Source organism: Meira miltonrushii (assembly GCF_003144205.1).
Source record: "Meira miltonrushii strain MCA 3882 unplaced genomic scaffold FA14scaffold_2, whole genome shotgun sequence".
NCBI classification, from domain to species: Eukaryota; Fungi; Basidiomycota; class Exobasidiomycetes; order Exobasidiales; family Brachybasidiaceae; genus Meira; species Meira miltonrushii.
This window is the reverse complement of record NW_020289944.1, coordinates 515238-527290: the sequence shown is the minus strand read 5'-3', so window position 1 is coordinate 527290 and position 12053 is coordinate 515238. Positions and strand designations below refer to the sequence as shown.

Here is a 12053-nt window from a genome sequence, read left to right as displayed (position 1 = left end):
ACATATTACTCTTTTCTGCAGAGCTTGACTGGCGAAGCAGAAATTGGTTTTCAAACATACTTAAGGGTCTGTTTGCGGCGTATTCTACATCTTCTGTTTTACCATCACACACCAGTTTCTTCTGAATCATCATGGTAAGCGATTTTCAAATTCTAGTTTTCTGCATACATTCTGACTTACACCTATTCATAACAGCTTGGCAAAAGAGCTGCCTCAGAATGTGCTGGAATCAAGGAGAAGAAGATCAAGCTAGAAGATGGTGGCTACGCGATCATTTCAAAAACATCAAATACTGGGCAAAGCAAGAAATCCCAATCAGAGCCACCTTCTTTCAAAAACATGGCTGCCATTGCACCAAAGTTTGAACAAAAAAAGGGTACAGGAGCAGGTTCAAGCATTCTTTGGTCTCCTTCTCGCGCTCAAAAGAAGAAAAGTCGACGTACGCCCTTCTCTCCATCAACGTCAACATCTTCACGTAGCAATCTCACGGCAACACCATCACATATGGCAAGTCCAACCCGTTCTGTTGTAAAACGTACAAACAGCTTGGGAAGATCACTACAGAACTTCAATGCATTGAGAGGTGCATCCGCGCCAGTTCTGTCCTCTACAGCAAGTCTTCAAGGCTCGACCCCGACCGTGAGGTACATGGGACCCCCCAAACAAGTTGTACAAGTTGCGCAACAGCAGCACCCTGCTCCACCATCAGCAAGCGGCAGTGGAACAAATACTGGCAATCGTACTTCGACCAACAGCAGCGGCGATCAAGCTGGTCAAAGGTAAGTGAGAATGCCGCCCCAAGATGATCATAAACTGACCTCTTTCTCATCCTCAACCTTGCCAGCATCTTGATGAAAATTGAATGGGCTTCGATCGACAACCCATTCCTTTGTGGTGGTCACCCGATCTTGTTGCAAGGCAAAGGAACAATTCCCGAAATGATGAATTCGATCAAAAGCCAGGTTACGAAGTTCGAAAACAGTTTGAAAAAGAAGTTAGCTAAAGGTGGTAAATGAATTTCATACAATTGAACAAAATGCAATATTATTACAAGCAAAATTGATTGAGTTGTGATAGATAGAAGTACATTAGTTGATTTGTCTTTCTTTGTAGTCTTCACTGAGCGCTGCTGTGAGAACAGGTTCAGCTACCTCCCAAACCGTACTTTGAGGTGCAACACTTTCTCGTCTTGTCGGTCTCTTCCATGCCACGCTGAATCGTTTCTGACTGGCAGTGGTGGAGCATGGACTGCATTGCTTCTCAATTTCCATAACTGCTCGTGCGTTGTAGTCCGGCAATTTACCATCCCCCATGCTCACTCTCCACCACCATTCGTTTACCGCAACTTGATCAAGAAGCGAGTATGTTTTTCCACCATAATTGAACTGAGTTGGAGCGGAGACCGATTTGGCCAGATCGAACAAAGCCTCTTTCTCCATAAATGTGTTTGGAGGACTGATTTGATTCAAGTATTGTTGCCATTCTTCCAAACCCTCCACTTCCTTTTGTTGAATCAATCTTGCTGATTCCACGGATAGGCGAACGTCCGTTGCAGCTTCTGGAACCAAAACGTCTGCCTGCGTGGAAAGACTTTGTTTCACACTTTGAAGCTTGAATCTGAACTTTTTGGGTTCATCCACGTGAATTTCTTTCCTTTTTTTCTGCCAAGGGTCGTCCGGAATGTTCTCATTGTCTACCAGAGTGCTCTCTGACACGCCATCCACAGACGCTGACTCGTCATCATCAATTTCTTGATCCTCTCGTAGTAGATTGTCATCTGTTTCCTCTTCGGTAACCAGATTTTCGTCCCTCTTCCCAAACAATTCATCCATGAGACTTCCTCTCTGTTGTGAAGCATTCTTTTCTTCTTTGGGAAGAATTTTGATCTCCAACAATTCATCACCTGCTGCATATCGTATCGCGAGATATTCATCAAACTTTTTCAAATCTTTGATCATATCGTTCAACTTTAGCTTGGGTTCGGTAAACCCAGTCATTGAATCGAGAATTTCTTGAACACCATCTCGCAGTCCCCATGGAGAAGTTCCGGAATCGTCATTTTGACCTGGTCTAAAGACGTCGAATGGTGCTTCGACACCGGAGGCGCTGGGTGGCACTGCAGCAACAAATCTTGGGCCGATGACTGGTGCTTTACCTGTTTGATGAGCAGCTTTCACGTCTTTTGACAACCAAGAAGAAGCTCGTTCCAATACTACCTGCTCATTGAATGGCGCTTCAGGTAGCATCTCTCCCTGTTCATCTGCACTTTTGAAGAGAAGATGGCCAAACTGTGCTTTGTATGTCAAGGATTCTAGATTACTCAAATCGTCTAGAGATCGATCACTTCGTTCCTTTAACTTTTCTTGTAGCTTCGAGAAGACTTGTGTCTCCATGTCATCCGCATCATTGGTGTTCTGCAGGACTTTTGGTCTTTCCTCTACGCTCAGACGTCTTCCATCATTGTCCTGTCGAGCGAGACGAAAGAAGTCTGGTTGACCATTATCTCCAGACAGGTACCTTTGCATGAATGGCTGAAGGGCATACATGGGTGGGAAAGAATGCAAATCGTCTGAGGAATAGGTCGATGCGTATGTGAGCAAAGCACGGTCCTTCATCTCTCGCAGATGATGTTGATACTTTGATAGCATCCTTTTCGCTTCCTTCAACCATGTTTCATTGGTCGAATAGATTGTCAGCTCCTGATTGGGCGCATCACCAATCGTGATGATAGAATTTGACGATCGCGCAATCTTGTCTAACTCTGCTACATCAGAAACATCGTACCATTGCGAAGAGATGATGGATGCAATCGCGTTCTTTTCGATGCAAATATCCGCTGTGAATGCTTGCAACCAGGAAACTGCCTTATCGACGTCTTTTTGCGTACCTGTGATACTGATCTGAACGCCTTTTGTCTGTTCTTCTGATGATGGTTCTGCTGCCGTAACGTTCACTCTGAGCTTTTGGAATTCATCGCTGGTCTTCTGAGCAGCAATATCGAATGCAAGATAGGCTGCATGCAAGGGAAGTTCGTGCACCACAGTGACCTTTTCTTTATTCGCATTAGCTGTGCTCTTCTTCTTTCTGGTATTGATTGTCGTTTTGGGATCCTCCATGTTGAATCGGTGAATCATAATCGCTCGAACAAGTGAATCTTTTCGAATATTGCAGATTTCACGTTGAAGATTGAGAAGTGAAACAGGTATTCCCATATCTCTTCTCAGAGCATTTAATTGAGTAAATGTGAAACTCTTTTTGATCGATTTCAAGATTGCATCCCATTCATTTTGCATTCTGACCGATGGATCTGCTGATCTATTTGACCTTTTGCGTCTTACAGGATTTTCTCTGTGTAGATGATCTAGGTATTCAAGCTTTTCTTTCGTTGACGTACTGCTTTGAAGCTGTGTTGAGTCGATCAAGCTTGGTTCAGGTGGGGTTTGTGACTCTGTATGCTGTAAACGAGTGCATACGATTTGAGCAGATTTAGGACGTGGTGGAGAACGAATAGAAGGCACGTATTGGCGAACAGGCCTTGATGCTGCTGTGAGCATCAAGCGTGATGTGCTTGCTATCGAGTTCATCCTTAGCTGTGACCCTACCAATTCATGCTAAGAGAGAATGATGATTTGATGGATGGCATAAGCAGAATGCTTTCTTCCGTATTGATTAGGGAATGAATTGACATGAAAACCAAAAAAATTAAATCTTCCTAATTTGCACGTGTGAAATGAGGCAGCGCGTATTCATATTCCTTAGGCTATAATGACTCAATCGTATAAATAGCACCCTGTTTGATTGATTGTACTTTACGTCCACCGTCTTTCAATCAAACCATTCAATCACAGAAAAGGGTGCAATCCTACTCAAGCTGATCTATCAACTCTACTCAGCGTGAAAGCAGGATTGGACTTTGCTCGTAGCCCATCGGCTGCTTGCTCTTTCCATCTGCTTCACCAACATCAACCCCCAAAAAGATGGATGACGACAATGGTGCGATTACCCAATTGGGAGATTTGGCATTGGGTAATTTGTTGACAGAATTAGGTGTAGAAGCAAATAATGCAGATGTTTCTCGTCTGGTTGGTGGCCCTAAATCACGTCCATCTCAATTATTGGAACAAGATCAAATTTATAACGAACGATATGAAGACGATGATAATGATTTGGGAGATCTACCTGCAGATTATGCAAGTAGGCAACAAGATGAAGAAGCGACAACCAACGATTCTGCTTCTTACAATCGAGATAAGTACATGCGGATGGGCTTAGATGCGATCAGCAAGAGCAAAAGTCGTATTCGTGGAGAGGATGATGATTTCGATGAAGATGCAGACGCAGAAGGGGAGGAGGATGAAAGTTATGATGTTCCGCTCAATCAAGCAATCAAAGTCAAACAGGAACCTCTTGATGTCGCTATGCAATCACCTCCTTCTTCGCCTTCCGAGCCTACTCCTCCACCCGTCTTGGCTCCACAACCTGTTGATGTCAAACAATTGTGGCCCGGATTTGAGGAAGGGGCCATTCTCAACTTTACGGATCTGTTCACCTCAGCACCGCGAAAGAGACGCAAGATGATTGGAAGGACACCAAAAATCAAAGAACTACGAGAAGAGGATATGCAACCATACAAGAGCACTCGAGACTTACTTGCAAATGAAGATTTGATGACCGGTAAACGCTCATTTTCAGAAGGACTTGTACACCAGCTAACAGCAACGGATGATATGGATGTTGAGCGAATCATGAAAGAGCAACATACCCTCCAAGCGCTCACCAGACCAAACCAAATGCTAGATGCGTCTGCTCTGGATGATTGGGAGGATAGAATTATATGGGGTGATCCGGTGGAAGAGGAAGATCAGCCGCAACAAATTGTCAATATCAATCGACCGTACAATCGTGAACTCGATCAAGGTGACTGGCTTGATGGGATCATCTGGGATGTCGATGCACCACACAAAGATTATACGCAATTGCTGCTAGATTTGAATGATCCTGAAATGTTGCTGGAGACCAAGAGTGGAGAGGAACAGGAAAAGAGTACTTCTTTGCTTCGTTCAGATGCGCCTGCTGTATCACTGAGAGCTGCTCGAGCTGCTATTGGCTTGGATCCTTTCAATTTGAGCAACGATCGATTCTATGAACTTTCCAAGGAATACCGCATGAAGAGCATTCGTCAAACGCTTGGACAACTAGAATTGCAACATGCACGACCTGCAGTCAAGCTTCAAATGCCATTCTACAAAACACGTATGAGCAAGCAAGAAGCAAGAGACTTCCACAGGCCTGTCATTCACTTCCCATCCAATGTTCCTCTACGTTTCTCTAAAGTACGTAAAGAGAAGCGCAAGAGTAAGGATGAAGCCAAGAGCAGGAGCAAGAAAGATTTCACGCAGCTACTCAAGACCACCCGTGATCTGACACTCAAGGACACCAGTTCGTTCATCTTGTATGAGTACACGGAAGAGTACCCTCCCGTGCTATCAAACTTGGGAATGGGAAGTCTGCTAGTGAATTATTACAGAAAGCGGGATGCTCGAGACGAACACATACCCAAGTCGGACTTGGGAGAAACGGTCGTTTTGGATGTTTCGGATGAATCACCATTTATGAAGTTCGGATCAGTTGAGCCAGGAAGAGTACAGCCGACATTGTACAACAGAATGATTCGTGCTCCTCTTTTCCGACACAAGCCGGCCCATAATGATTTCCTGTTGATTCGTAGCACCACAAAGTCTGAGGTACGCTACTACATTCGAGACATTCGAAACTTGTTCGTTGTCGGTCAAACATACCCATTGGTCCCTGTGCCGGGTCCACATGCCCGTCTTGTTACGAATGCGTTGAAGTACAGGATGCAATTGATCACATACAAGCTGTTGCAGAAGAGCATTGGTGAAAGGATCAAGATTCATCGTATCATGAAGTACTTCCCTGATCAGAACGAACTTCAAATGCGTCAAAGAATGAAAGAATTCATGGAGTACCATCGACGTGATAAAGATCAAGGATATTGGAAGCTCAAACCAGATCACGTCCCGCCAACGGAAGAGGATCTGCAATCCAGACTGACACCTGAGCATGTCTGTTTGATCGAAGCCATGCAAGCTGGACAACGACATTTGCTCGATGCAGGATACTCTAAAACTGCAGAAGGCTATGAAGAAGAGAATCAAGATGAAAGTCAAATGGATATCGAACAATTGCTTGCGCCTTGGATCACTACAAAAAATTTCATGCATGCTACGCAGGGCAAGGCAATGTTGAAGTTGTATGGAGATGGAGACCCAACTGGACGTGGTGAAGCGTTTAGCTTTTTGCGTGTTTCGATGAAAGATATTTTCATTCGTGCAGGCGAAACGGAAGAGGAAAGGATGGCAATGCAACAGATGGAAGAAGAGAAATCCGGACACAAGTACAACGTTGCCAGACAACAAGAAGTATACAAGAGTGAAGTCCAAAGGATTTGGAACACTCAACGTAGATCGTTGGAAAATCCTACACCACCTAGACTTACACAAGCGGAATTGGAAGCGGCTGAAGCTGCAGAAGCCGAAGCGGCAGCTGGACAACAAAAGGAGATTGCCAATAATATGCGTGCTCAAAACCGTGCTCATTCTATGCGTGCGGGAAGTCCATCTGGCAGTCAAGTTGGTACGCCAAGGCCGGATGATTTGGAGAGCAATGCTGACATTGGCAAAGTGTTACGTATTCGCAGATTCAAGAACGGTAGATGGAATACGGAAATTGTTCGTGAGACTGGCGTGATTCATGCTTATATCCGTCAACGTCAAAGGATTGAAGATGAACGTACGGCGACAGAAGCTTTATTGCCAACGGGTGATGCTGCATTGGATGCTTTGCGTAAGAAACGTTTGGAGGATGAGATCAAATCAAGTCTCAAGAACAGAGATCGACGTCTTCAACGAAAGAATGCAAAAGCCTTGGCAGAAGGTTTACCGATTGAAGGCGGTGCACAGGCTTTATTGAACAAGACGGATACTAAGCGTCGTTGTGGAAGATGTGGACAAGTTGGACATATGATGACAAATACATCCTGTCCGATGTTCAAAGCAGCACAAAAAGAAAAAGGAGCAGAAATGACAATGCAAGGCGTTCCCGTTCCCGGTGGAATTGGAGGACCAGGAGGACCGGGTCATCGACCAAACATGCTACAACAGTCATCTTGGTTTGCACCTTCGCCTGCTGCTTCCGTTCCTCAAAGTCCTCTTACACCAGGTCAAGGATTCATGTCACCTTCAACACCCGCTACGCCAGGTCCTCCTGCCGCAAGTCCTGCTGCCGGAGGTGCAGGCAGTCCACCAGCTGAAAATGCTGCTCCAAAATTGAAAATCAAACTTAATCGTGGGAAGTGAACAACGACAATGTACATTACCTCGGATCGTAGTTATCCCTTGTATATTATTTAAAACACATTCTCACTCAAGAAATACAGTCTGAAATGAGATTAATTGAAAAATGAGGCTATTCGCCGTGCTGATGAGAGGGATTTGGGGGGAAGTATTGTTCGATAGATGTCATGGGAAAGAGAAAGAGAGAGAGAGAGTTTATGAAAACAAGTATTAAGAAAATGTCCATCGATCCAATCAAATCAAACCTTCCATTCGTTCCGCAAATTTGCACGGAATTGACCAAATTTGGTCTGAGCTTTTCCTTTTTCACCGCCATTCAGGTTATCCTTGGAAGCATTCATCTTGCCATTCACAGTTGCGTATTTGTTCGCATCTGCTGGCAATGGAGGAAGAGTTTGTTGTTGATTATTTTCTAAATGCGTTTGACTTTTCGATGTGGGAATGGGAGGTTGTTGTTTACCATCACGAGAAGCGCCAAATTTGGAAATGAATTTTCCTACTTTGCTCTTTCCGCCTCCTGTGTTGGATTTGATCTTTGTTAGAGATGGTCGGACAGATTTGCTGGATTTAGCAGGAGATGAAGGTGGAATTGATGCCTCTTTACTGACTGCTTTTCCAGTTGATTGGGGTGTTAGCGATGCAGTGCTCATCTTCTTTGGGTTTGAATCCGTGCTGGTAGCTAAAGCCTCGTAGATTGGCGCAGATGCTTGAACAGGTGTGCTAGTCACACTGGTTTTCGCATGGCCGTTGGATAGATTCTGCGTTGAAGGCTTGGGAGTTGGTTGCTGATCACTTGATTGTCCCAAAGCGGCAACTAAAGGTGAACCTATGCCTTGAGTCTGCGATGAGGAGAAGACGTCTGCTTTGCTGATTGGCACCTCGGGTGTGGTGGCAGTTGAGGTGATGATGTTTCCATACGAATTGCTACCATCACTAGCGCTTCCCATCGCACTACGTTCGTGCGAAGATCCCGAACCCGATGTCATCGTCGGCGAAGGAACTTTCACCAAGCTCTGAGCGGAGAGGCTGGCCGAACGTGCGTCATTTCCGAGTCTGGACGTCGTGCTGTCGTTACTAGCCGAATGTCGATCAGAAGACCCGCCAAAGTTGGATGTTGACGAAGCACCATTGTTGTTTGGCGGCTTGAGCTGTTGGTTCTCCTTTCCGGCGAGAATTTTGTTAACTTCTGTTGATGACTTGTTCTTCTTTATTCCGAATATGCTCAATCGGGAGCTCTTTTGCGCAACGGGTTTGAGACTATCTTGACTATCCGAAGCTTCCGGCTTTTTGAGTTGTACTGTACTCTCAACCGTTTGACTGCTTGCTGCAAGGGCAGGAGGTGCAGAAGATTTACCCGCATCCTCTTTTGCAGCTTCCCGCAAATTCGTTTTGGATGATTTTGGCGTAGCCTGACGACTAGGAGCACGACTGCCGAAAGGTGTGTTCTTTCCGGATTTTGGCTTTTTTGTCAAACCTTGCATCTCTTGATCAGGATTGTGCATTGACATTTGCAATACGCTTCTACGTCCCGCTGAACCGGAAGACATTCCTCTGGTTCTGTATGGCGCCGCTGTGTTTGGTAAGCTGTTCCTGCCTCCAAGGTTGATCGAAGGGATGTCAAATTCACTCGGCATCATAGGAACGCCAAATGGATCAGACAGATCATACGTACGAGGCGGTAGATGAGGGTAAGGTCCATCATTCAAGCCAGTCAGCATATCAGAGGGTAACCCAGACAATTTAGCACTTTGTGTAAGCGAGGGCGAACCGGGCAGGGAAGACGTTGAATGTGTTGAACGGGCAAAAGCTGCACGAGGTTGCTCGTATCGTGAAATGTCAGTTGGTTGCGTACGTGGGCTTCCACTTATTGGTGAGCCATTATATGATGTCGTACGTGCTTCACTGGCAAAAGCAGGTTGTGGCATGGAAAATCCAGCAGCACTTGACGAGGATGCCGGAGGTAAAGATCCGTTACTTACATCGTATTGGTGGCCGCCATTCTGCGACAAAACACCAATCATGGAAGCATGACGGCTATGATCGGCGGAAGGAGGCAACAATGCTTCAGCAGCCAATTGAGAGGCAACCAAGTTGAGCTCACGTGTGTCGTTGAAACGTCTTCGTCTTCCTGCTGTTGCATTTGCGCTGTCTGGTGAATTTGATCCTTCCTGTTTGGGAGAAGTATCTGATCCACTTTCTGACTTGACCGATGCCAATGCGGCACCTTGCTCAGCCGCTGTCAAATTCGTTGTGCTGGAAGTCTTTTCGAGGCCCTTTTTGGATGTATTCGATTTGGCCTCCTTTGCCTTTTTGTCTTTGCCCATGCCGAAGCCCATGAACGACTTTCTCGCCTTCTTTTTGTTTGCTGCAACGTCTTCTTTGACTTGAGGGGAGTCCTCAGTTGGCTTTTCCGGAACAGGCGCACTTTCAACACTTTGACCGTTCTGTGTAGGAGGCGATCTCATAACAGCTGCATTCGACATGACAACTGCATCACGGGCTGACTGTAAGATTCTCTGTGCTTGTTCTGTGGTGTATTTTTGACCATCTGCTGAGATTCTAGAAGAGCTGCTGATTTCACCATGATTTGTAGAGTGTACGGGAGAGAGAGATTCTGGACTTCTGCTATCTTGTCCTCTTGGTGTTCTTGAACCAAATTGTCGCGGAGCTGAAGATTGCATTGCAGCAAGTTGAGTAGCTTGTGAGACTTGCTCGGCCGCTCTTTGTGCAGCGGGAAAGAATGCAGCACCTACACCTATTGCACTTGCTCTACTTTGTGCTAAAGCAGCTTTTGTACCTCCAGCTGATGCCAAGGCTTGTTGATCAGCATCTTCTGTTGGCTCAACGAAAAAGTCCATTTTTCTTTCTTCGAGGGGTGAAGAGGAAGCCTCGAATGGTTCTTCAGCGTTGACAAAGTCAGGATTGTCCCAATTGACGCCGCTTTTGTATTTGCTTTTTGAACGTGTCAAAGCTGCTTTATCAATCTTTGGTTTTGTGGATGATTCTGTTTCTGTTGTTGAACTTTGTCCGGCAGATTGATTGGATAAGATTCTATCCAAACCGATAAAGCTATTCCTACTCGTTAAACGTGCCAAAACACCTGCCCCTGACCCCGAACGTTTTCGAACAGAGGATTTTCCATCGCTCATTGTTGATGTTGCATTTGTTGTTTGCGAAGTATCGGCAAGGTCTGAAGAGGGTAAATGACCTAAATCGGTACTATCTTGTGGTGAATGAGAAATGGGCGTAGTGAATTGATCGACAGGAGAAGATGCAGTGGTCCTTTGTGCTGATTCTGCATCTTGTGTTGTTTGATGATGCAATGCACCTAATCTTAAACCGGATTCACTGCTATAGGTATTGAGTTCCCTTTCCATGCCTGAGCCTTCTAAATGATCCATTGCCGTGCTCAATTCTGATGCCAACATTGCCATAGAATCATTGTCTGGCGCTACAGCTGCTGCCATTGCGTTTCTTCAGCCAAGAAAAGGAGAAGGGAAATGATTAGGGGTAGTAATTGCGATATGAGATCCGTAATTGTCGTTATGATAGGTGTATTGGGGGGAACGAGAGAGAGAGAGAGATTTCGGAGCCGGGCGTGTTATTCGCAAAGCTTGTGTAGTATATGCTTACGAGAAAACAAGACACTTTATTTTTGGCTGCTGGATGAAAGATCGTAAGGCGAAGTCGTAAGAATGAAATCTGGATGTCGGTGTCCCTTCTTTGTTTGGATGACAGTTGTTAGAAAGGAAAAGTCTGCTAAAAGATAACCCGTACAATATCAAATGATGCATACATGAAGTGTTTGTTTAATTTTTTTTGAATCATTTCGCTCACATGCACACTCACACACACACACCACACGCAACAGAGAGAAAAAAGAAAGGCCAAGAATTTTATGATCAGTTAGAGAAAGGGCCTGGCTGGAATAAGGCAGGCAGTCAACAAGACACTAATAGCAGCAGCAGCTAAAAGGGGGGGGGCGGGCGTGTGAGCACAGAACAAAAATACATGTTGAGCATTTATGCACACGTTTGTGCTGTGCTATTAGAACGGCCGCGTAAAAGATGTACTGTACTGTACGTACCGTACAAAACCGCCGAACGAGAAAAAAAGAAATACTGAAGCTGTGCGCCGCGCAAGAGGAACGTACCCCTTCCCTTCCGCACGTAAAAAGAGAGCCTTGTCTTGAAGGTCTGATTTATGTCTGTCAGTCAAACCCGAAAATGAACACATTACCAAGGTGCTCCGAATCCCATTCAGAAAGGTTTGCATGAAAAAGACGCCGGAACTAAGCGTCTGAAGAGAACAAAGATGATGCGATACGCGCCAGCAAAGAAGTCCAAACTTCTCTCCTTCATCATTCTAACATCCATTATATCGGCAAACAATGAATGCATTCGCGTACAAGGGCGTGCGCCCATGATTAAACCCTGCATCAATAGCGTATAAACGGCGAAATTTTCATCAAATCAAACAGTGAGAGAGGTGCAGCAGACCGGCGTTAAGGGGGTGAAGCTGATTAAAATCCGCATCTTATGCTACAGTACTGTAGATGACGTAAGATACCTCCCAACCAGCATGAGTGCATGATCAAGCTAAACATGCCCCTAATGGTGGAATGAATGAATGCACAGAAGGTTTAATGCCGTTTAAAAAGTCTTGGCGTTTAGATCA

At 45.3% G+C, this 12053-nt stretch overlaps 4 protein-coding genes across 4 annotated transcripts; 2 read left to right on the top strand and 2 right to left on the bottom strand.

The window, feature by feature from the left end:
• Window positions 1-131: 131 nt before the first annotated feature.
• FA14DRAFT_154171 (uncharacterized protein) lies at window positions 132-1016 on the top strand (the record flags this gene model as incomplete). Its single annotated transcript, XM_025497662.1, has 3 exons — window positions 132-134; window positions 196-779; window positions 845-1016. The coding sequence occupies 3 exons, from the start codon at window positions 132-134 to the stop codon at window positions 1014-1016; spliced, it is 759 nt and encodes a 252-aa protein (XP_025355025.1).
• Window positions 1017-1036: 20 nt separating this feature from the next.
• On the bottom strand, window positions 1037-3631 carry FA14DRAFT_160208 (uncharacterized protein). Its single transcript, XM_025498571.1, has one exon. The coding sequence runs from the start codon at window positions 3582-3584 to the stop codon at window positions 1089-1091; it is 2496 nt and encodes an 831-aa protein (XP_025355024.1). The 5' UTR covers window positions 3585-3631; the 3' UTR covers window positions 1037-1088.
• A 190-nt stretch (window positions 3632-3821) lies between these two features.
• On the top strand, window positions 3822-7487 carry FA14DRAFT_160207 (uncharacterized protein). Its single transcript, XM_025498570.1, has one exon. It carries the CDS (start codon window positions 3978-3980, stop codon window positions 7377-7379), a length of 3402 nt encoding a protein of 1133 aa, XP_025355023.1. The 5' UTR covers window positions 3822-3977; the 3' UTR covers window positions 7380-7487.
• FA14DRAFT_160206 (uncharacterized protein) lies at window positions 7459-11129 on the bottom strand. The gene has a single exon (XM_025498569.1). The coding sequence runs from the start codon at window positions 10841-10843 to the stop codon at window positions 7616-7618; it is 3228 nt and encodes a 1075-aa protein (XP_025355022.1). The 5' UTR covers window positions 10844-11129; the 3' UTR covers window positions 7459-7615.
• Window positions 11130-12053: the final 924 nt, after the last annotated feature.